This window comes from Tenrec ecaudatus, chromosome 3 (genome assembly GCF_050624435.1).
Source record: "Tenrec ecaudatus isolate mTenEca1 chromosome 3, mTenEca1.hap1, whole genome shotgun sequence".
In the NCBI taxonomy this organism is placed as follows: domain Eukaryota; kingdom Metazoa; phylum Chordata; class Mammalia; order Afrosoricida; family Tenrecidae; genus Tenrec; species Tenrec ecaudatus.
In genome coordinates this window covers 153,099,886-153,124,998 of record NC_134532.1, presented here as the reverse complement: position 1 = coordinate 153,124,998, position 25,113 = coordinate 153,099,886, and the positions used below count along the sequence as shown (strand labels likewise).

At 43.2% G+C, this 25,113-nt stretch overlaps 1 protein-coding gene across 2 annotated transcripts in view; it reads left to right on the top strand.

Annotated features, from left to right (window-relative positions):
* Positions 1-25,113, top strand: part of SLC4A4 (solute carrier family 4 member 4) — a 343,893-nt gene that overhangs the window by 180,518 nt on the left and 138,262 nt on the right. For both annotated transcript variants that reach the window (XM_075544222.1, XM_075544221.1), the window contains exon 6: positions 885-961. In XM_075544222.1, coding sequence (XP_075400337.1) covers positions 885-961 — 77 coding nt within the window. The remainder of the gene's footprint in view (positions 1-884; positions 962-25,113) is intronic.

Below are 25,113 nucleotides of genomic sequence, written 5' to 3'. Positions count from 1 at the left end.
TTGGGCCAGGCACTCTGGCTGCAAATGGCTACTCTTTTGCTTAGTAAGCCTGGGAATTCCAGGGCCCACTGCAGAATGACTGTTTAGTGTTCTACTGATTAACATGGCCTACTTTAAAATGGTCTGTTGCTCTCTTAGATGGTCCTCTTCTCGCGTCTTGTCTAATGGTGTCTGAAATCACTGCATGGGCTGTTTTATGCACAGTATCTGTATTGCCAGGGAAACGGGTTCCCATGTAGTATTCCTGGTGTACTCTATTTTTGGACTAAACAAGAAGTTTGGTCTACTAAGGGAGAAGAAGGCACCTGCTTATTTTACTCTGGCAAATGGGAATGGGGACACTTAAAAGGAACTTGTGACAGGTCTTTTTTTTGAAGCAAAACCCAAGGATCCTGGATTGCATATTCATTAAGGCGACAGCTTCCCGGTGATGGTGTTAGCTAGAGGAGAGAACACTGGTGTGTTTTTGACTTGCTGAAGCTTGAGTGATGCCCTTGGAAATCGGCGGGTAGCTGAATCGGAGGGTGCTGGGGCCTGCATTCAAGGGTGAGCTGTACCGAATAGGAAACATGGGCCTGTCTGTGCCAGGTACAGAAGAGAAAAAGATAACTCGCTAAATTAGGATGTCTGTGGAGGGCAATGACAAAAGACAAGGACTAAGTTAATTTTTATTATCTTAAAATAGAACCGAGAAAGATGACTGAACTATTACATACTTTCCATTGAATTTCCAACCCGGACTCTGGAAAACTCTCCCTGTACTGTGGCCCACACCATCCCCACCATGCTCATTCTCATCTTCTAGTTTGTGTTAAGTAGACAGCCCAGGTTTTCTGTGTTTTTGAAAAGGAGTCTTTAATTAGCGTTCACTTTTGTTTTGCCAGGCAGTCCAGCCCTGACCCATAGGAATCTGACTTCCTCCAGTCTGAACGACATTTCTGATAAGCCCGAGAAGGACCAGGTAAGCCAAGAATTCTTGACACATTGAATCCGTATATGAGAGTTTCTGGGAAAAGATTAGAGATTATGATCCCTAACTTTACGTGGACCAGGAGGAGCAAATGGGGGTGCACTTTCCCCAAGGGAAAGGGAAACAGTCTCTTTGAAGGGATTTAAAGCTTGGAAGATAAGACTTTAATTCTTGATTCGAGCATTTACCATTTTATTTGCATAGTAATTACAGGTTTAAATGAGATTAAGTGAGGATTAAATGAGAGAATGTATTTTAAAAAGTGCTGCGGTAAACTGAAAAAGGCTAAGAAATGTAAGTGATTGTTTCTGTTGGGGGATAGCTCAGGTAAAGGTGATAGCGACTGTTAAGTTACTCCTGTTATGTGTTTCGTTGTCAATTAAAACATAAAGTATATCTTTTCAAAATAAATGAAGAACAAAGAGATCTTTAACCTTGTTACTTGCATTCTTTTAAAAAGAACATGGTAGAAATGGGGTCATTTTTCCATATAATTGGATATTTTTGGAAGGGTAGTTTTTCATTAATATGGTACATTAATAGTTGTAAAATATTGTATGCCAAATTAAAAAATATCAAAACTTCCAAAAAATAAAGGAGATCTATTTTAAAACAATGGAAATCCTAACCTCTTCCCTCAAAGTTGTAGGCAACTGGCTTTATTATTTTTCGAGAGAGTAAGGAATAGTAAAAATATTCTTTTATATTATAGTATTAGAGGAATTATACATTGACCCTGTATTTATTACAAAAGTCATAGATAGTTCAATGAATTTTCTGCCTTTAAAAGAGGAAGAAGGTCCACCTTTTGCTTTCTATTATCCAGTGTGAAGACCCTTTGTAACTTACCCTCAGTATTGCTTACTACCGAGTAAGAATGTAAATGAGTGTTTCCAGTGTCTGTGCTTAGTGTTTTGCTAACTTCTATTCCAGATGCTCCTGGATCATTTTAGGGCAAGAAGAAGAAAATGAGCTTGCAAATAAACGAAACTATGGCAACACACACACACACAACCAGAGCTTTTATTTTTTTAGCCTATTTTTTTTCACTATTGCAGTAGGAAATAAAAGTTGCCAGGCTCAAATTTGGTTTGAAAAAGCTTTTATAATTAATTAGTCAGTGTCCTAGAAATGAGCTTGGCAGTCAAGTCGAACTCATTCAGTGTGTGGGTCCAAGTTGGCCCCCAAACATCCATCTGAGCAGGACAGAAGTTTCTGACGGACCGATTATTCTGCTTGGACGGTTGCGATGGTGCCTTCCAGCTTCCCGGAGCAGTCGCACTTCCCAGTAGCGTAAGAAATGGCTTTAATGTTCAGAGCTACAAAGTGGACCAAATTCCTCCTTCTGACAGCTCTGTAGGAGAAAACTTTAAGGGCACAATTTTATGAGATTTTGTTTGGGGAAAACAGAAGAAACAAATCATTGGACTGTACTTTTTCTTCCTAGCTCCGTCACACTTACGTACTTTATTGAGAAATCGCTCAAAAATAGTTAACAGCAGAAGAAGAGCACAGCCAAAATATAGGTGCTTCGATAATATTCCAACTTGGATGTAACATTTATTAAGCATAAAAGCACCTGGGAGAAATAGATGGGAAAAAATCCCCCTGGAGCTCATCGAGTAGTAAATCTATGTGCATAATCCTTTATTCTGTTGCTGTGGATGTTTTTTAAAAAAAATTATTGTTATCTTCTCTAATCATCTTAATTTCATGTGCCTCACTTTTCCCTTTTGGTATTCTTTACAACGTTCACAAGCGCAGTGGACACTTACCGAGGTGGGTAGGGTTAGTGATGCCATTTCCATTTGAGTATGGAATCAGTTCGTCCTTGTCCTACGCTTACCTGTAGCTAAGACTGTGTTGTAGAAATACTATTGAATCGTCACAGTGGCTGTAACAGCGAGCACCGAAATAGCACTGCTAGGGAGGGAGGATGGCCTACGGCTGGCCATTTCTTTCTGATACGCGTGAGGCTCCAGAGCCTACTGGACAGCCCGACGACAGTAGCAACATGTCTTCTGAGTAGTGGCGTGGGCTTGCCTTTGTTTTCTTCTTCCAAGTTTATCAACAACGTAGCATCTCACCGTGACATGTCCCATTTTAAGCAAAAATGTAATTTACATACGGCAGTGGATATAGTAGATGTAGAAATACCTTGAAGGTTCTCAAGGAGGCGCTGAAGAATCATATAACCTTGTAATCCCCTTATCACGTCATGATTGCCATGCTACTCATGATGTTGCTACTTTATCTTAGAATTTATTCTACGTATCTCCTGGTGGAATTTGGCCTACGGTTAATTTCTAAAGTGTATTAGAGTCATTTTTAATACTATCTGTCTCCTATTATATTAAAATATGTTTGACTGCCTTAATTCCTATTTGGGGAAACTTGGTTTTTTGCAGAACCAGAAAATCTCAATTTAACGTTTATTTTTATTTTTTGGTCAAAGGATAAGGATGAAATTCTTAAGCTGTAGACAAGTTTGAAATTGCTGCACCATGGCTTCCTTAAAATAAAACGCAGACAAACACATTCGCTAATTGAAGACACCTAATCCTTTTCTTCCACACGTGTAATAGACGAGAGAGGCAACCAAGGTCAGCTGGGATGCCTTTTTCATCTTTTTTTGAAGGTGTATTTCTATCCCAGGTCCCCATAAAGCTTCCATTAGCATTGATAACTGTTTCATAGTCATAGCAATTGAAAAGTGTAATGGCCCCTCCACTCAGCCAGAAAATCCTGTGTTGGGTGCTGAGTACCGCGTGGCTCTCACTGTCTTCCTCAGGGCAAGTGCGGTGGCTCAGGAAGGCTCCCATATCCTAGGCTCTGTTCCCTTCCCGTGCTTGCAGGGATCTGGAGAGCTCCGAATTGAACCACATCTGTGGAAATCTGAGAACACAAGCCGTGTTGGGAGGAGATGTTTACAATGATTGATGTCATTAGTTAGCACAACTTTGGTAAGAACTATGGTCAGCTTCTGTGTGCCTTCCTTCCGCGGTGTGCCCTTGAAGGGAGTGGACACCACCTCGGCCATGAGCATCTTTCAAGCCCCTTTCAAAATGCATTCACCTGCTATTTAGATCATTAATCACAAAGCAAACTCTGAAGTTTGTCATCTCCTTTCTGGCTTGCGACTGAATAGTCCTTCTTTCATTCTGTGGCCTCACTCATGTTCTTAGCACTTTATGAATGAATGGGTTTCAAGTGGTCTTTGCGAAGCCCTGGTATCAATCAATACAGGTGTCAAAACCGGGGACCTGTTAGAATTGAGACAGTTGAATCGTCTAATGTGGAGCTGCTTTTTTGTCTTGTCAGAGCCATTAGTCTTGATCAGAAGACTAGCATTTATTTAAAACCAATTCTATGTCAGCTTTAAAATGACATGGATAAACGTATGTCAGCAGAAAGTTGAACTCTTATCTTGTGTTCTGAGACCAAAAAAAAAAAAAAAAGCAAAAAGATTTGTGAAACTAGAACTGTGGTTTCAAGTAATTTTAAAGCCCCAATAAATTTAATTTTTAAATCATCCCATAGCTGCCTACTACTCTGATGTGAATTCATCCATCATTCATTCAGTTTCTCAAAAAGCATATTATGTGGTAGACAGCATTTTTAATAGTAGGATTTGAGAAATGAATGAAACACATACTTTTTAACTGATAGAGTTGTGATGTTTTTTTTGAGAAAGAGAATCAACATTAAAAACAAATGAATAGCATAAATTCATATTGTGATAAGTTTTATCTTGAAATAAAACAGTAGTACAGGGAAGCTGTTTTAGGCAGGAGGATTCGCCATTTAAGATCTGGAGGAAAAGAGTTGTAGACTGAGCAAAATGTCAGAGTAAAAACCTAAGGGAGAAATGAGATGGGGGAGGTGGCAGAGAGGAAGACGACCGGAGTAGAATGGGCGGAGCAAAGGTATGCTGTAGCAGGTGAAGTTAGGTAATAACTAGGCCATGGGCTTTTCGATTGTAGTAGATGCTTTTATGGGAGAAAGATGGGACTTTCTACTCCCATAAACAGATACAGTTTAGGAAACTCCCAGAGATCATTCTGTCCTGACCTGCAGGGTCACTGTAAGTTGGAATTGACTCAGTAGCAGGGAGTGAGTGAGGCATCTTTTTACCTGGAGTATTGTATGTTGTTGTTGTTGTTTAATCATTTTATTGGGGGCTTGTACAGCTCTTATAACAGTCCATACACACATCCATTGTGTCAAGCACATTTGTACATTTGTTGCCATCATCATTTTCAAAACATTAGCTTTCTTCTTGAGCCCTTGGTATTAGCTTCTCATTTCCCCCCTCCCTCCTTCATGGCCCCTTGATAATTTATAAATTATTTTTTCTTCATGTCTTACACGGACCATTGTCTCCCTTCACCCACTTTTCTGTTGTCCATGCCCCTGAAAGGGGTTTATATGTAGATCATTGTGATTGGCTTCCCCTTTCTCCCCCCACCTTCTCCTTCCCCTCCTGGTATCCCTACTCCCATTATTGATCCTGAAGTGGTTACGTGTCCTGGATTCCCTGTGTTTCCAGCTCTTATCTGTACCAGTGTGCATGCTCTGTGGTCTAGCCAGATTTGTAAGGTAGAACTGGGGTCATGACACTGGGGTGGGGGAACATTAAAGGACTAGAGGAAATTGTATGTTTCATTGGTGCTATACTGCACCCTGACTGTCTTGTCTTTTCCTTGTTACCCTTCTGTAAGGGGATGTCCTGTTGCCTACAGATGGGCATTGTTCTCCACTCCATGCTCTCCCTCATTCGCAGTGATAAGATTTTTTTGTTCTTGGTCCTTGATGCCTGATACCTGATCCCATCGACATCTCATGATCACACAGGCTGGTGTGCTTCCTCCATGTGGCCTTTGTTGCTTCTCAGCTAGATGGCCACTTGTTTATCTTTAAGCCTTTAAGACCCCAGATGCTATATCTTTTGATAACCGTGCACCATCAGCTTTCTTCACCACATTTGTTTATGCACCTAGTTTGTCCTCAGATATCCTTTCAGGAAGGTGAACATCACAGAATGCCGGGTTATTAGAACAGAGTGTTTTTGCATTGAGGGTGTACTTGAGTGGAGATCTGATGTCCATTTGCTACCTTAATACTTAACATATAAATATATGTACATAGAGCTATTTCCCTATTGAGATATATATGTATATATTTACATATGTACATGCTTGTATTTAGACCTCTATAAATGTCTTTTGCCTCCTAGTTCTTTCCTCTATTTCGTTTTCCTTTCCTCTCGTCCCACTATCATATTTGGCCTTCATTTGGGTTTCAGGAATTCCTTTTGGCTACATTGCCCTTGATCAAGTCCAACCAGCCATCCTACGCCCTCCTCGCCATGGATTTTATATCACTTGTTGTTCTCTGGGTTTGTTGAACCTCTTCTTCCCCACTGTTTTACTTTTTTCTGACTCCATTTATTTAAAGTTGTAAAATTTCAAACAAAGAAAAAATGAATATACTAGAAAGGGAATTTCCTTGAAATCTCTTCAAAATAACCACTAACAGTTTAGTGTAACATATTCTAGACTTCTTATGCCTACTGGTTTATATATTTAGATGCATTTATATTTCGGTTTATCTGTCGGTCTTCCCATCTATCTCTTTAACGCTAATCAAAAACTCAACCATTCTAACCTATCATTATCTCGACAAGAGAAAGGAATGACATTCTATTTTTAAAAGATAGAAAAACAAACAAAGCAACACCGTGCCATCATGCTGACCCTATAGCACAGAGGATGATAAGGCTGTAAGCTTTCCAGAAACTGACTGGCCCTCTTTCCTCTGTGGAGCAGCTGGTGGATTCAAACCATCGATCTTATAGCTGTCTGCCCGGTGTTCAGCCACTGTGCAACCAGGCCTGCATTCAGAATAGATGGCTGCTTTAGAAACCCTATGGAACAGCTCTACTCTGTCCTATAGGGTTGCTTTGACTCCAGATCGACTCAACAGCAGTCGGTGAGGTGGAGATACACAGACATCTTGATTGCCCAGTGGTCAAAGATCACAACCGGTCGCCCAAAGGTCTGTCGTTCAAATCTATTAGCTGCTCCTCAGGAGAAAGAGAAGGCTGTCTGCTTCCATACAAATTTGCAGCCCTGGAAATCTGATGCTGATGCTCTGCTCTGTTCTGTAGGATCATTATGAATCAAAATGGACCCAGTGCCAGGGTTTCATGGTTGTCCAATGGCTAAGTTGGCAGTTTGAACCCACCAAGAGGCTTCTCCAGGGAACACTCCTGTGATCTGATTTTAGAAAGGTGACAGCAGAGAAGATGGTATTGGGAACGTTTATTCTGTCACAAGGGGCCCTCACCAGTCGAATTGTCTTGAGGACACCCAACAACAGTATATTGTAATGTTTGTGTATACTACACATGGAGTGCTTCCAGGAATATTCCTGGAGAAGAAACTATTATTGAGTGAAATTGCCGGGTCGTAGTATATTGACAATTACCATTCAAAGATAGTACACCAATTTGTGTCAGGTCTTTAAAACTGTTTAATAAATCCTCCTACATGGCTAGGAGCCTGTTTGTCAGGCAGATTTGAGTTTCTCCTCGTGGGTCACTGCACTAAAAGGACAGTGACTTCGTAGGGTGAAAAGAATCTCAGAAACTAGCATCTGCCACCGAGTTCACTTTGGGACTCTCCTCAGAAGCTTGCACACCCAAACTGGTTTATTGTCCCGCTCTCACTGAATGTGCGCACTGGCTACTGCACCCACATTCTGCGGTCAGGAAGCGAAGACTGCCGTGGCCGTAGACTTAGCACCTGTATCTTTCTTATAGCTCCCGCTTCAAGGTACTGCTGTTCTCAGCTTTGAGGGAAATACTTCCAGCGTTGTTGGGATTTCCTTGACAACCCCAAATGGCTTCATCTCAAGAGCCCTTCTTGGTGCTCGGCTTTTGGAACCAAATGGGAAATGGCAAGAATGGTTGGATGAATGTTCTTTTGGAAGCACTAGTCAACACATTTGCATCTTGGCTGTGTATCAGCCTCATCTCTCTCCCTCTGTCCCCACCCATCCTCCACAGGCTTTTAAGTGGACCTATGTCCAGACTACGAAGTTAGTTCAATAGAAATCTCCCCGCCCCCTCCCTTACCTGGGAATGCTTTATCAGGAGCTTCGAAGGAGAATTGTCATCTGGGACAATAATCAACATCAAGGCAAAGTATTTTGTACACGTTGGGGGCGTATTTGCAGATTCTGTGGCTCCCCTGTTTCCCTCTCAACAGGGAATCCCTGCAGAGGGGACTTACAAAGAAGCCTTGTCCTGAAAGGAAGTTGTACTTGCTCTTCTTCAGAAAGAAAAGGGCTTCTCACTGTTTCCAGCTCAGTCGTCCGATTGATCTGGTGGCTCGATGATTTATTTGCCTCCGCAGAAACACGTGACCTTATCAATCACCAGCAGAGCTTCCTGATTTCTGCGTGTGGTACCACCAGACGCCTGGCTTCACTCCTTAGAGCGGAACCAGATGAAACCGCTGTGCTTCCTTTTCCTCTGCGGCATGTTCCAAGGCAGCTGCAAGGTTTTTCTTCAACCCGAGAGCCTGTGGTTTATGCCGGATGAGTACTCCTGACTCTCAGGGTTCTAGGCATACATGAAGGGGTTAATCTGCCATTATTGTTCAATTCCATTTCCCCACCAACATTTTGAAGCCCCCTTGTATGCAATCGGGAGCCCCCGTGGAATAGTCGCTGTGCCTGGACCTGCTAACTCGGAGCACTTTGAAACCTGCTCCTTGGGAGAAAGACTGTTTTCTACTCCCGCCAAGAGTTGCAGTCTCAGAAACTCACAGTGGCAGTTCTGCGCTCTCCGACAGGACCACTGTGAATTGGAATTCATGGTGGCAGTGAGTGAGTTTGTACATACTGGAAGCTGGACGATCAAGTCACTGCATATGGGCCCACTGTCATGACTTTGAACTTCAAAGTACTTGTCCTTTTGATCATGCCACCGTTACGCCTGGAATTATTGAGTCTTACATATATTTTCATAGATAAGGAACAACAAATAATTAAAATAGATGGGACACTATTTACTAACATGAGGTTGGTACTATCAACCCTATTTTATATTTCAGCAAATTTGCAACACAAAGTGATTAGGTAACGCTTCTAAAGTTAGGCAATAGATGGATGTTAAAGTTACATTTTGGCCTTAGAACCTGCCCTCTTAGATGTGTGCCTTTATAGATTAGGGTCTGTGTTAAGTCCTGAGCCACCTTGAACTATATACGCTTTCTGTTTTCCAGTGTGTCTGGAGACATATAGCATGCTCAATGGGCTAATCACCAGCATTAATATTAAAGCATACTGTTAAATTCTTAAGGAAAAAATCAGTACTGTGGTTAAGAGACCCATTGAAAGACTCAGTGAAAGCGTGGTTTTTGTCCGTGGGGTACATAACCTGAAGGGGATTGATGGAGGTCAGTAAGAGGCAACAACGCAGCTCACAATTATATCTATGCTTTAAAAAGTTTATGGAAAAATTTCCTTATTTTTAATTCCAGTATTCCATGACTGTTTTGAAGCCCCTAAGTATGATCTGAGCTTGTGAGTTTATATTGAACTGAGGAGCCCAAGGGCACTGGCACCGGCAGTGGCGTGTCGCCGGAGTTCAGCCAAAGATAAGCGTGTGCGCTGCGACCATGAATCAAAGAGAAGCCAAAGACTTTAGAAGCATCTCTTCCTTTTAAAGGACATAAATAACAAAAGATAAGAGACGGAACTTTGGGCTCCATAGTAGCCTGGAACAAAGGGGAAGAATGGATCTTAAGGCTCATCCTTCATGCTAGTAAAGAGATCGTAACTTATTGTGGGGCTTGGTCAGTGCCAACCAGGTACAAAGAACCTCTCGGGGAAATTTTTGCTAAGTCCACAAGCCTCCTTGAGCTATACATTTTCTAATTTTAGGGTTTTGTTTGTGTTTTGGAGACATGCATCATGCCGATTAGAAAGATCATCGGCATTAATACTGAAACAAGATTTGAAAATTCTGAAGGTTAAACTCACAGTGTTGACTGTCCTTGTGTCCAGACCTCGATTCCCTGCTTGCTGCTGCTTTCTTATTCTCTCTCGTTCTAATTTAGTACATGTTCTCAGAGACCTCAGGGAAGGGTACATTAAACAACTCTGCTAAATAAATAATAGCATGACTACTACAGATTTAATTATAGCTATACAGCTGCCTGTTTGAAGTGTTCTGCTGGGGCCATATGGTCCCTGGTACACTGTAGTCCTGGAAGGAACTGGTTCAAATGCCCCCCCCCCACTCCAAACACTCCCATAGTACTGCTAGCTGCCATTTAGAAGTCAGTAGGTGATGACGTGATTTGGCCAGACTGACTTACTATCTGCGATGGACATTGACAATGTTTTATTAGCTACAAAATACTCAGGTATTCAAGTACCCACCTAGTCAGGTCTAAGGTGTCACATCTACTTCTTAGTTTTATAGGTTGATTTTTGTCATCACAGTTGATGTGTTAAGGGCCAGCACCTAACAGTAACAACTTCTGAGATTGCCCATTTTCACTCAATGGCATTTGAATTTTAATGAACGATTCACTTAATTGCTTTCTGTCCCAGGGGAGTGGTGGGAACAGAAGTGGAGAAGGACTTCTGGTCCTGACCCTAGGAACTTGACCTTGAGCACATAATTAGTCTCTCTGGGCCTCCATTCATCCCTCCCAAATCCAGGATGCTCTGATTGGGACTGAACTGTGCAATAGTCTCCTACCAGATGGGCCTTTCTACTCCTGTAAGAGTGATGCCTTGGAAACCCACCGGGACCTCTTGGGTTGCTATGAGTCGGAAAGGGCTCAATGGCAGTGAGTGTGTTTGTGTGTGTGTTTTTTTCTGGTGAGCGGCACATCTCTGAACAGAGCAACACTTTTTCCTTTTCCCACAGTGAAATTCTGAGTATCTCCTCTCCTAGTGCTTAGAAAGCCCAAATTTCTATCCTCTGGGGCACAAAATCTTGAGTCTAAGCTCTGTGTAAAGGTCTAAACCCTATGGAGTAACCAAGTGTTCATGATCTACTCATTCATTTGAAAGATTTACCTCTCTTAAACCTTGTCCAGGTCAAGGGCCCGCGAGTTTCTGATGAAATCACGGGTCTCTTCATATGAGTAATGCACCATCCTTACATAGGAACACAAAGTTGCCTATCATTTCCAGGTGTTCGGGGAACCTCTGGAGGCTCCCCAGGGACCTCAAGTTAATGACTGCTGCTTTGTGCTCCTATTTATTCAGAAGGAAGGGAACCGCAGGAGAGCCTGCGCCTAGAGAAGAAGAAGGTGTGCGGCCTTCAAGGGCGCCACGAGGGAGCCAAGGACAGAGCTTTGTGTGGGTCAGGAATAGCACTGGGGCAGAGCACAGTAGGCGTGGGTGAAAGGTGGGAGGGGGGATGAGGGTGAGGAGACATGCAGGGAACCATGTTCCTCCCCCACCACCCACCCCCTCAGTTTTTGTACAAGGGAAGTATTCTGTGTCTGTGTCTGCCAAGCTGTTAACTTTAGACCCTTAGATCTACATCGTGTTTGATGATCCCACCCTCCCTCCACTCATCCCTTGAACTTTTTGTTTGTAAGAAAATAGTCTATGTTGTTCATTAGCTACCCTGACTGGGTTGGGTGCAGAGGAGAATGCACACGAAACATTTCCGCTTAAGCTGTAATTTTCTCTGGAAATTACTAATCCCATGATTGATAATTTTTGTTTGTTTGCTTTGTTTTCCTCTGGTTGCTCCCCTCTGCAATCCTCTCCCAATGGAGACTGCGGGGCACAATGAACAAAAGAATGCTCTTCGGGGGAGGACAGGGCAGATGATGCTGACAGATACGGTGCTTTATAGATATTCCAAGATAGGGCAAGAGTTCGTATTTTCTCTTCGCAGTGAGGAGCGTGTCATTCCGAGGGAATGCAGTCTCACATTCACTCTGTCGTTCCTTGTTCTTGCCAGGCTTCGTGGCCTGCCCTGGGGAGACCTTGCAGCATTCTCAGATGAGACTCAGGCACTCGTGTGCTACTGCTAGTAGAACGAAGGTAGGGTGCAAATGTACTCTATGCGTACACATTTTGAGGTTTTTGTTACAAACTGCTGGGCAAAGATTTTTTAACATTCAGAGGATTTTATATCTGAATTAAATGTAGCACCGATCACATTTGGAAGAGAAGAATTTTATTTTGCCAATAACCTTCTCTGTCCAAAAATCCTATCATGATCGGAAAGCTCCGTCACTATAATGATGATTGTTACCGTCTGTGGAATGTCTGCGATGATCAACAGCTCCACTTTATAGCTGAAGAAGCTAAACGCCAAGGTTAGTACTTCTGTGTCTGCTCAGGTTAAATTGAGTCGTGGAGGCCCCACTATTACTAGTGCCCAAGGCCTGCGGTTAGATCGCTCACTGGAAGTCTCACAGGAGCAAGCCAAGGCTGGCTGTTGCCTTAAAGCTTTGGTTTTGGTTAACTACATTTTCACGGGTGGGGCTTTGATTGATCAGGATTGGTGATATGCGTGCCCATGGTATGGAGCTTCGAGGCACCTGAAGAAATGAAGTTCTCATATTCGACAGGCTTCTTTTTCACTCCCTCTCTCCAGACTTTCAAGAAACACCGTATGATGTCCTGCTGTCCCCTCAAACCTGTTTCAAAGATTCTGTCCCCACTGATTCTGTCTTGGTTCAGGGCTACTAGATAGCAGTCTTCCATTCGCACATTTATTGAGGGGCCCGTTACCCACCCACTCCTCTGCTCTCAAAGACACGGTCTCATTCTGCCTCTGAACACTGTGAAGTTTTGCAGTTGAGGAAACTCAGCTTAAAAAAATCAACAATGTACTCAAGGTCACACGGTTACTAAAATGGAAGAATAGAGGTTTTCTTACAGATCTGACTCCAGAAGCCTATTCACTCTGTTGTTTTTTGGTTTTAATTAAAAAAATGAAACCCTTGCCATTGAGTTGGTTCGCAGCAGAACTTCCTTCCACAGGGTTTTCCAGCCTGTGACCTTTGCGATGCAGGACGCCAGATTACCAGGCCTTTTTTCCAATGTGGCAATAGATGTCTTTGAATTGCCAACCTTGTGCTTAGTATTTGAGCATTGAACTTGCTTGTACCGCTCTGGAACGACTTTACATTGTAGTTGTTCATAATTTAAGACAATTGGAGAACAGTCACCAAGCACAAGCGTGACTTTGGAACCAGATAGCCTCTGATTGGAATCCTGGCTCTGCCTTTGCTGGTTTTGAGACGTTAGTCACGTTATTTTAACTCTCTGCATCACTCAGGGGTAATGGTGGTAATGATAAGGAATACACAATCATGTAATGAGAATTAAATAAGATGATGCATACTGTCTCAGCTAGTTCCTAGCACAGTCAAACACAAAAAGTGCTGATAATCATGATTTATTATCAATAATTTGAAAATTATAAACTATAACTTATAAACTACTAATAATGAGAAGATCTTTGTGCCCGTCATTAATGATGGTGACTTTAGAATATAGGCTTTCCAACCGGAGATTCAGAATCTCATATTTGGAAGTAGTTTAATGTATTGCACACCTTCCAAAGCTTTATTTCCACTCCAAACCTTACTGATCATTCCCAGAGAAGGCCCAGGGGCCAGGCAGTGCTGTGGGTTCGGTGTTGGGTTGCTGACTTGGATCGAATTCACCAACCACACCGTTGACACCCCAGCAGGGAGCTGTCGTCTCCGCCAAGAACACATGGACAGGCTCTAGCCTATCAGCAACAATGTGGAGGGTGCAGGACTGGACAGTCCTTCCTTCTGTTGTGCATCGTGCCCCTGTGAGTTGGAACCGACTTGTTAGCACCTCACAATAACAGCAACAGTGCATGGAAGTTGTCAAGAGGAGCGAAAATAAATGTTAGTTTTGCGATGGCTAGTAAAATCCCAATCACGACACTTCTCAAGGGTTACCCGAGGGAATGCCCCTCCGGGAGCTCTCGCTGCCTGGGTGTTTATGCTGTGGAGGAGGGTGTCACCAACCCAGATGGGACCGTGTGAACTTCAGTCCTTCGGCAAACGTGTACTGCACACTTGTCTCATGCCTCTGTAGGAAGCATTGGGGAAACAACCCTGCACAATACACGGTCCCTTTTCTGTAGGGTACCCCTTTTAAAAGATACTTAGCCTCTAATAGGAACCTTGCTGGGTTACAAGTTGGGCTGACAACCTTAAGGTCAACAGTTCAAAACCACCAGCGACTCGTTAGGCGAAAGATGAGGTCACCTCCTGCTGTTCGGATTTCCAGTCGTGGAGACCCGGGAGAGCGGTTCTGTCCACCTGGTCCTGTGGGGTCATCGTGAGTGGCCTTTGTCATCTAGTGTGGATCCCTCGTGGAGTCGTTCTAGTCTGGTAAGCAGAAGGTCAAGGTCAAGAACCTACTAGCTCTCGGCAGAAGAAAGATGTAGCAGTCCGCATCCATACGCATCACGTCCTCGGAAACCTCTGGACGCTCTGCTCTGTTCTCTAGGCTCACTGTGAGTCAGAGCTGACCTGCCCGCAGGGGTTTGCGTTTGTTAGTTTGGGCGGTGTCTTACCTCATAGGGTCACTCAAGGACATGTAAAGAGAGGAACAGAGACAAGCTAAAGCAACCCCCAACCCGACTCTCACTGCCTGTGAGCCCATTCTGACGCCAGTGAGCCCAGGGCCAGGACACATTGGGAAGGCAAGAACGGGCCGGTCCTTTCTGTAACACTCGGTTAGAGTTTGGAAGGTTAAGTGAGGCTTAGCATTGTAAGGAGCAGGGCAGGCAGGACGGGGCACCCAGGCGAAGGGAGTTTAGATTGATGACAGTTTCAAGTTTCCTTGACACGTGGGGCAGAGGGCGACCTGCCTTTACACAGTGAGCTCACTCCAGAAAACTGAAAGTGGGAAAGAATATTCAAACACGACTCAGTGCAGCTGGTCTCCGGAGTGCACAGGCTCTCAATTTGTTTTGGTTTATTCATTTGTAAAGTGTTGTTCTCTTTCAAGTTTTCTCCTCTGTCTCTTTTTCTGACCAATTTGATTTTATTCAGTTCATACTGTTAAAAATTCTGAAATATGCTCCTTAAAAAAAAAAGATCATTCATACAGAGCAAAAGCCATTGTGCTGCAGATGCTTATCATTGGTCTTTGCTTTGTAAAAGCCCAGGAATTTCTGAATAATAACTTCTATGGGTCCAGAATACAATGAAGTGGGAAGATATTAGAAAGAGTTATGTTTAAGTCCTGGTGTTTAACTCTGTTCCTATGAGTTTGTTGAAGCCCCTTGCACGTTTTAGACTTCAGTTTTCCTTCTCTGTAAAAGAGTGTGATAATTTCCCCCCAAACTTGTATAAGCATTGGAGTAAAATGGCGCATGCTACAGTGGTTTCAAAACTATAAATTGCCATCTGCAGGTGACAGTGTTAGTTTCTAATGATCAGAGACATAAGAAAATGTGACTAGAGATTTTGACAAGCTGATTTCTAAACTAGGTCAGGACTTGCAATTTCATCCTGTTTAGGAAATCAGAACGGATGGATTGTACTTAATGCTATATTTAGTTTAATAGCCATTTGTAAATGTGCTGCATTGCAGAATCATTTGCATGAATTGTGGTGAGATGTCTATATTTGGAAGAAAAGATTAGAAAATCAAATTTCTACCCTCAGGGGACAGTTTGTTTGAATTCGTATTTTTTTTTTATTAGAACAAACACAAGTAGAAGAGTACTCAGAAGGTAAACCTTTGCAGCCGTGGAGCCTTGCCTATGGTAATGGCTTTCTTATTTAAGACATCTGTCTGCATCCTTTACGTTTTATCCATCTTGGGAATCTCAGGCTGGTCGCATGAATGTCAAGTATCAATAACATCAGCGATTGTCTAAATTTTGGATGTTGTAGGCTGTCAAACAGTAGTTTCTCTTTATGGGCCTCAGTAATTAGGTTAGTGGTATTTAAATTTAGCCATTGGAAGCATTTCTGTAAATCACAGCTGGAAGATAGTGTAAAGGTTGATTGGAGTTTATATTAAAAATGAAATAGAGAGCAACCTTTCTAGTAACTGTTTCAGTTATTCTCTTAAAAGATGAACTAGAGCAGTCCGCATGGCGCCGTGAGCGAGGTGGTAGGTACTAACTGGGCGCGAATGCACCAGCCCTCCGCAGGAGGAAGATGTGCCCTGCGCCAGCAGAATTAGAGTTTTGGAAACTCCATGTAGGCTCATTGTGAGGTGGTATGAACTTAAAGGGAGTGATTTTGGAGTTGTTGTTTGTTTAGTGTTTTTTGTTTTAAAGAATATCCTTTTTCAACATACACCTTTTCAGATAATCGTTCTTATGTGGACTTAAAAGTCCAGGCAGTACTTTACGAAGCTGAGAAAGCAATGATACTTATCTTTTCCTTCTGCCATTTTGTAGTGGGGCAACCGTACATTTTAGTGTAAAGGACTATTTTGGAATGAAATCCAGGGTGTATTTGAGGTACTATTGTCCAAGCTACTCAGAAACACGTAAAACCTGCTTAAAACTTTATCATCAGGGGAAATGTGTATCCAAAGAAACAAAGATCAAAACACCTTATTACCACCTGCTATTTATGCATCAAACCCCATACCCGGGCAGGTCCTTCTCCTTCATCTGGGTACCTGTAGAGACCCTGGAAGTTAAACAAGTTCTTTGTATTTGACATTCAGAAGAGTAGCCTTTTCTTTACATTTGGAACTGAAACTCTAATCGTGATTCTTCAGTTTCTACAAAGAAAGGCCAGAATATAGCTTTCAGTAAGGAGAATGATTTTCCCAGTGTCTGGGACAGAGCTGGGATAGGTTAGGTTTTTAGGATTTGCTTAGTGACGATCAACTTCTTTCTTCTCTGGATGTGGCTGAAAAGGGCCACTAGAAGGTGGGGACAGGATGGATGATGGGTATAGCCTTCTACCATAGAGGCAAACTCTAAGCAGGGTATTGATTTCTATCCATTCTAGCGTTCCCAGAGTTTGATACTTTGTTTGGTCCAGTTCTTGGTGGGGTCATATCTCTTTCAATGTTGTTTTTAAAAATTCGTTTCACAAAGCAAGGAGTATTTCTGGCCCACTTGTTCATTCCAACCCTATTGGAGATTAGTTTTAATGTGCGAAACACAGATGTGGCTAGTTTACATTTTATTATTGAATAGTGAGATGTTAGGGTTTCTGTACTATTGAGGAAGTCCTGGTGGCACAGTGGTTGAATGTTTGGCTGCTAACTGCAAGATCAGCAGTTTGGAGCCAGAAGCTGCCCCACAGGAGAAAGGAGAAATGTGAAGCTTTCTGTGTTAGTCTGGGTGGACCCGAGAAACAAATCCCAGAGACTCATGTGTGTATAAGAGGCTTATACACAAGAACAACTGAATATTGAGAAAACGTCCCAGCCCAGTCCAGATCAAGTCTGTAAGTCCAATATTAGCCCATATGTCTGATACCAATCTATAAAGTCCTCCTCAGACTCACAAAGCACATACAATGATACTAAGTTCAGGAAGATCACAGACTAGTGGGTTGGAAGTCTGGTGGATCCAGTGGCATTTTAAGCATCTCAGCCCTGGCAGGGGTCTCTACATGACTTCTCTGGCTCCAGATGCCTGGTTGCCTCAGGGTCGGTCCATGTGGCTTCTCCAGCTCTCAGGGTATAGCGCCATGTGTCCTGTCAGTAGAGCATCTTTCAGGGAGTGAGCAGAGAGAGACAGTGCATGTCTCCTGCCTCCAGGGAGGAAATACAAGCATTCCCAGAATTCCCAGGAGAAGGCCGTGCCCACACGGAGGCCTCATGAGCTATGACCTGATTGACAGTCTAGACTCCACTCCTTCACTCTTAATCCTCTCAAGTCCCAGATTGACACCCGATTCTGTAACTACCACACTTTCTACTCCTGTGAGGAATTACACTCTTGGAGACCCAGAGGGGCAGTTCTGCCTTGTCCTATTGAGGCACTTTGAGTTGGAATTGACGCAATGGCTGTGCGTTTGTTTGTGTGTTTGTTTGTTTGTTTGAAAAGACTAGTGAAGGATAGAGATTGGGACATATTGCCACATATAAAGCCCAAGCACTTCATGCATTTCCAGGCCATTGCACACGTGCAGTGGGAAGAAAGACAACAGAGTGCAACGGAGTTCCCACGGTGGAGAAGCTGAAAAGGAAGGAGGAAAGCTTCTTCTCCTTTTTTTTCTCCTTGGGTACCTTGTTGAGGTTTTACATCTTGTTTTTTTGTTTTTAATTTTGAAAAATCTTTTCACCTAGGAGTTAGGGCAGGGGACTATTTTAGTTTTTCTTGAAAGGGATCATACATGTAAGTCAGATTTACAATGAACTAGTTCGTTTTTACTTACTAAGAAATTCATGGCACTAAAATGGTTTTTTAAAGATGAAACATGTATGTATACACATACATGCTTGTATGAATTTAAATGGGTGTGAGCATTTGCATATAAAAGAATGAAAATTGTACATCTTCAACTTGCAGATTTTTCACAAGGTGAGCACATTTATATGACCGTTACTGAGACGATCAAAGAGATCGTGACTAGCTGCCGACCTAGTGGATTGCAACCTAACGCCATAACCACGGACCACCGGGGCACCCTATTTAGTGTTGCTTTTCCATTACCCCAAATAGCAAGTGTTACCCTGGTGGTGCAGTGGTTACAGGTTGGCCTGCAAGTCAACCGAGCTGCAGGAGAAAGATTCATTCATGTCATAAGATGTTTCCTATGCTCTCCATTATTCGCAGTAGTTGCTTGGGATTCGATTGTACTTATGACCCACAATTGGTTTATTCAGTAATCTGCCGATGGACTCTCATGCTGTTTCCACATTTTTTTGACTTTGTGAATAATGTTAGAAGGAGCATGGGTGTTTATGTCACTCCTTTTACATCACTTGGGGATATGTTTTATTTTAGGGGCAAGATGGTATGCCATTGTCCTTTCTGTTTCACAAAAACAACTTGCTGCCATTGCATCAATCCCAACCCACAGAGACCCTACGGGATACAGTAGCACTGCCCAGTGGGTTTCTTTACGGGACTAGAAAGCCTCCGCTTTCTCTTGCATAGTAGCTGGTGGTTTTGAACTGCTGATCTTGGGGGTAAGCAGCTCACCTCGTAATACACCACACCACCAAGCCTCCAATTACAGCTCTTATAATAACTTGTGATCATGAATATCTATTCATGAGTTTCTTGGATACCTGGATGTGTTCTTTGGTGAAGTGTCTGTTCATGTCTTTGCCCAGATTTTGATTGAATTATTTGTCTTTTGGTTGTTGAAGTGTTGAACTTTTCTCTTTATTTTAGGACTTCGACTTTTGTCAAATATATTGTTGGCAATTATCTTTCCCCCATTCTTTTTTTCTTCTTCACTCATTTGTAGAAACTTTTGATGAGCACAAGTACTTAATTTTGAGTTAGTATTAGTTGTCTGATTTATCTTTTGTTGTTCATACATTCTTAGTTATGTCGGATAGACTATTTACACTGAAAATCAAGTCCTCTACTTTCGTCGCTACGTTATCTTCCAGGAGCTTGATGGCTTTACTTTTGATGTTTAGATCTTTGATCCATGTTGAGCAAGTCCTGTGCCTTGCCTTTGATGTTTAAGTTTTATTATGACATACCAAGATATTGTCTTCTTTGCAGAGTTCCTTGAATTTATCCCTTTTTCTCATTTTGATAAATTCATTGCAAAGATCTCTCCCTCTTCTACCTTCAACTAAAATTACATATAGCTAAGACATTTTCTATAATTTAAAAAATTCCCATAGGTTATATGAGGGAGTCTAGATACTATTTCTGCTGATCTTCCAGTTCACTAATTTGTTCTTTAACTGGTTCTTATTTCTAGTTAATCCTTTTATTTTAAATTTTTGATTATTTTATTTTTCAATATGATTTCTACTATAATTTTTTATGTTATGCTGAAAATCTCCATCTTTTAATCAATTTCTGGAAATATTAATCAGTTATTTACTTCAAAATCTTTTCCTCATAACTTCATTATGCAACTGTCCTTTAGTTTTGTTTCTATTTTTATTTCTCTTGGGTTCCAGCCATCTGCTCTGGGGCCCTAGTATGTCTTGTAATTTCTGCTTGAATGCCAGTATGGCGTATACATTGTAGAGATAGTTTGATGCCCTGGATGGTGTTGTCTTCCTTCAGAAATTGTTTCCCTAGTTTTTTAAACTGGAATTTAGTCTCGGGGCAGATTACCTGAAGTGCAGTCTGCGGTGCGCTGGCTGCAAACTGGGCTTCAGTCTTGATATGTATAGGCCAATGACCAGTTTGCCCTTAGTCTCAAGTGTTCCAACTGAATGCTTGTTACATTGACTTCTTAAGTGCAGGCTGCTCTGCTCACCTCCAGAGTTTCTGAAATGACGGAGGAATCATAAACGCCTTTTGGAGAAAATTGGAACGGAGCTCTGCCTCCCCCGCCAATCAGTACTTTTCATTTTTCAAGGATCTTGGTCTCCCGGTTTTGGTGTTCACTTTCTATTGCCTTTAAAGAGCTGTTTTAAAAGTTACCTAACTTTCTTTTTTTTCCCCTCTGCTGGAAAAGTTGGTGAAATGCAAGTTCACTCTAATGTTGGCCACCCACACAGAACTCTAAATCCTGGGATCCCTAGGCTCAAAGACAGCTGTTGTGCCTGAGAAATCTGATTGAGCCCCTGAACCAGCCTCTGAGCCGACTTGTCTTACCAGTCTAATGGAGGAAGACGTCAATTCCCCTTTACCCGGTCACATCTCGCTGCAAGAGAGGGCAGTTACCTTGCTTCCTGTCCTCAAGGCAATGCAGACTTCTCATTGGGGGTGAGGTGGGGCGGGGGGGGGGGAGGGAGATCCTGAAGACTTGGTTAAATCCTAATCAAACGGATCACTTTTCCCAAAGTGTAGAAAAAAAGAAATGGGTAGATAAAGAAATTTATTAAGGAAAGAAAAAAAACTGTTTTTGCTCCCTTAAAAGTTAATATTAGTGTTTGTATAAGATATATGAGTAGGTTTATATGTAGCATTGATGATTTATTAAGATCTTACTTTGTGCTAGGATGTCTCTCAAACTTTTGCGTTTTTGAACCTGACCGTTCCCCTGCTTATATTTATCCTACTACATTAGTTTATCTTGACTATCTTTCAAAGCTCACTTCAGTGATACAAATGTGGAGTGGCGGTGTGCTTTTGTATGTCAGAACAAGATCTAGGGGGGATGGCAGGAGGACCATGTATGATGACACCTGGTAGAGGAGTAAAGTGAGATAGTCATGGCACATTCAGATGATGCTAACTCTACTTTTGTAGTATATAATCCAGGTCTTTTGTGCAGGGGAAGGAAATGGAACTAGTTTGAGTAAGGATGATTTTGAACTTAACAATTGAGTTTGTCTGGGAGAGAATACAGACTGACAATTCTCAAAGAGACTGGAAGGAGAAAATCCACAGGAAGCAGAGAAAATCAGCCAAGAGGGAGAAGAGAAAACGCCAATAAGAAATTCAAGAAGAAACTCTTGGTTCGGGGAAACCAGTGGTGTTAGCATGTGGACATGAGGCATAAAGCGGGGTGGAGCACCCCCAAGGACGATGATGGCCCAGGGCCAGACCACGTTGATATCGCCGTCTCCAGCCTGAAGGCAGCCCGGACTGGACAGCAGCTCCAGTCGCAGCACAGAGGAGGCTTCCCATCATCCCCCCAAAGAGGACAGACATCCGAATGTGGAAAATGCAGTAGCGATAGGTGGTGGTTGGTGTTTTTATTTGATCTTAACGCAGAGCAGTTCAGTGTGACACAGTTGAACGCCTTGTGGGCGTTTCTAGGCTGTCCTCTTTATGGGAGCGGGTCACCAAGTCTTTTCCCACAGTCTTTGGAAGAATTCAAACCAGCAACCGTTCGGTAGCTGCGAGCCCCTGACCTTCGCACCCCCAGAGTTAGGTATAAGCCTTGTGACAGTCATGAGGATCGTTCCCATGCTTAGCTGAAGTTCAAACCGTCATGTGCCGTCCGGGCAGTCCACAGCCTAGAGGACCACATTTTAACCTAATTCACAGGACAGATTGAGAGTCCTCCTGGTGGTAAAGGACACTTTATGAACACATGCTCACAGTGACACAGAGGTAACTGGTGCGGCTGCAAACTGAGAGGCAGGCAGCCGAAGCCCACCAGCTTCATGGGAGGAGGGGGCGGCAGTCAGCCTCCATGAAGATTTCCAGCTTTGGAGACGCTGGCGACAGTTTTGCTCTGTCCTGTGGGCTTACTGTCAGCGTGCAGCGACTGGGCAAAAGTGGGATTGTTTTGGAGACCGGTGGCACCGAAAAAGAGGGAGAGCTTAAATCCCCTGCCCAGTGACAGGAGCTTGTGACCACATAAAGCTGTTTATGAGGTAACAGTGTCGGTCGGAAGTTGATGGGGAGCACAATAAAAGTTCATTCCGTAGTTACCCCAGCGACAACGTTGATGAGCAAGTACTTTGGGAGGGGTTCCCTGTGCTGTTGCTGCAGCTGCAGGAAGGGCGCTCGAGTGAGTCCTGTCTCATAGCAACTCTGAGCACGACAGAGCCCATGCTGCCTGTCCAGTCCCATCCTCCTATTTGGGATGTCTGAGACGATTGGTGCAACCACCATGTCAGCCCATCTTGTTGAGTATCTTCTTCTACATTCCCAAGCATAATGTCTTTTTCCATGACTTGTCTCTCATGGCAACGTGTCCAAAGTACATGAAAAGGAGCATTCTGGCTGTACTTCTTTGGAGACAGATTTGCTTGTTCTCTTGGCAGTCCCATTACTTTCAATATTCTTTGCAAACCCCTTGACCCAAAGGCATCACTTCTTCTGTGGTCTTCTGTATTCATTGTCCGACTTTCACCTGGCTCTGAGTGATGGAAATACCGGGCTTGGGTGAGGAGCACGGTGCTTTAAAGAGGCCCCATGTAGCCGAGGCTCCCAACACCCTGCATCATATGACTTCTGCACTGCAGCCTTCACCAGTTTTGATTGTGGATCAGTCAATAAAACCCTCGACAACTTCAGTCTCCTCTTTATTTATCAAAATGTTGTCTACTGGTTCCGCTCATGAGGATTTTTGTTTTGTTTACATTGAGGTGTAACTCATATCGAAGGCGACAGTCTCTGATCCTCACTAAGTACCTTAATTCCTCCTAGATTTCCACAAGCCAGTCTGTGTCATCTGTAGCTCCCAGGTGGTTAGGAATTCTTCCTCCAATCAAACGCCGAGTTCTTCTTACAGCCCAGCTCCTCATTCCACCTGCTTCGCACACAGATTGATGACAACCCCGACAGACACCTTTCCTGATTTTAAATCACACAGCATTCCAGATGGAAACATACAAGTGTCCAAGCAGCTTTCACGGAAGAGGGCAGGAGAAACGGAGATCATAGGGGCGCATGAAAGACGGACTTTTTTCAGCTCTCTATGTTTGGAGACCCTCTCTGAGTGGTGGAGACAATACACATGCTTCGTTGCTAGCTATGGATTTGCCAGTTCAAGTCCAGTCAGACATGCCTCCAAAGAAAAACGTGGAAATGTGCTTCTGAAAACTCAGTCATTGAAGACCCCCACGGACACTCCGACACTCAGGTCGCCGGTGAGTCAGAATTGCAGTGACACAACCAGAAGTCAGCTGGCCTTTTGGCTTTGGAACCGTGGGACCTGTGGCACGTGGGTGCGACCCACCTCTCCCACCGTCACCAGAACTGTCCTCTGCAGTAGAGTCTTCCCCTGCCAGTCTCCCTGATCTGCTCGATCCATCACAACGTCCTGTTCCTTGTTAGGCTTCTAACACTGTGACCCCAGGGGTGCTGGATAACCACTCAGAAAGTAAGGGAAGCTAATCAGTCGCAAGAGGAGACATTTATGGCAAAAGACCAGCTGCATGCTTCTAAGTAATTGCATCCAGACTTACTCGGGAAGAAAGAACACACACTGGTATAAAAGTGCCTGAGATGCACACCTCTGGGCTCCCAGAATCTGGGAGTAACCTGGTCAAGACAAAAGATCACAAAATGGCTGATTTAGCCTAAGTATTTTTTCATGCTTTGTTTATATCAAAATTGCAGCAGCCATTTGGAATATAGTTCTCTGAGATCACGGAGGTTTCTCTTCTTTCCTTCGCTGTGTGTGTTCTTGTAGTTGACCCTGCAGAAAACTAGGCTGGGTGTCCCTTGGAGAAGCAACTAATGATCTATAAGAAAGGAATGTCAAGCTTTATCTTTGGAATTCAATCCAGATGAGTTCATTGGGTGATTTTCAACCCTATCTCAAAACCAGAATGAGTCCCATCTCATTTTCATAATCTTTTACTGTAGTTTATAATTCCTGCGTCATTCTTTACCTCTTTTTGCTTAATCTTTACGTTATTTTTCCCAGTGTTTTATTATTTTTCACAATTGACTGTGTGACTTTGTCTTTTGTCTGGTATTATTGGGGCACTTGAAAAAGATAAGCCGTGTGAAGCCTTGTTGCTGGGCCCCTGGAGATGAGCGTTGTTCTTGAAAATCTCACTCAGAGAAGGGCCCACCTTGCTGCCCCGCGCTGGCTGGTTTTGTGGTCTACATTGTGTGATGTATTGTTCACCTGGCCTTCCATTCTAGTATTTTCTATATTTCCCACTTTTCCAGTGGACTGTGAAATTCCAGCGTGGAGTCTTTCTTTTCTCCACAGCATCTACTCCCAGGCCTCGAACAGTGTCCCCCACTGCCACCGGATCTATTCTCATCCCTGTAACAGCCCTGCAGGTGTTCATACAATTTGAAGACACTGAATGGGGTTGGAAGAGAGATGAGAGAGAGAGCAGGAGGAAATATGAGACCCACGCAGCAACTGCAAATCTGTCTGTATACCACCATGTGCCCTGTTTATTTCCTAACCCAAACCCACTGCATCGAGCCCATGCAGCCTGATAGCGACCCTGTAGGGTTTGTGAGGCTCTCTTAAGCTTTACAAGAGCAGACAGAGTCCCCTGTCTCCCTCGGAGCTTACCTCGCCACTGCGCCCCGACAAAGCCAGAGGGAGAGGAAACCTTGCTAGGGACATAGTGCAGGATCTCAGAAAAATCTGTACTGGACACTT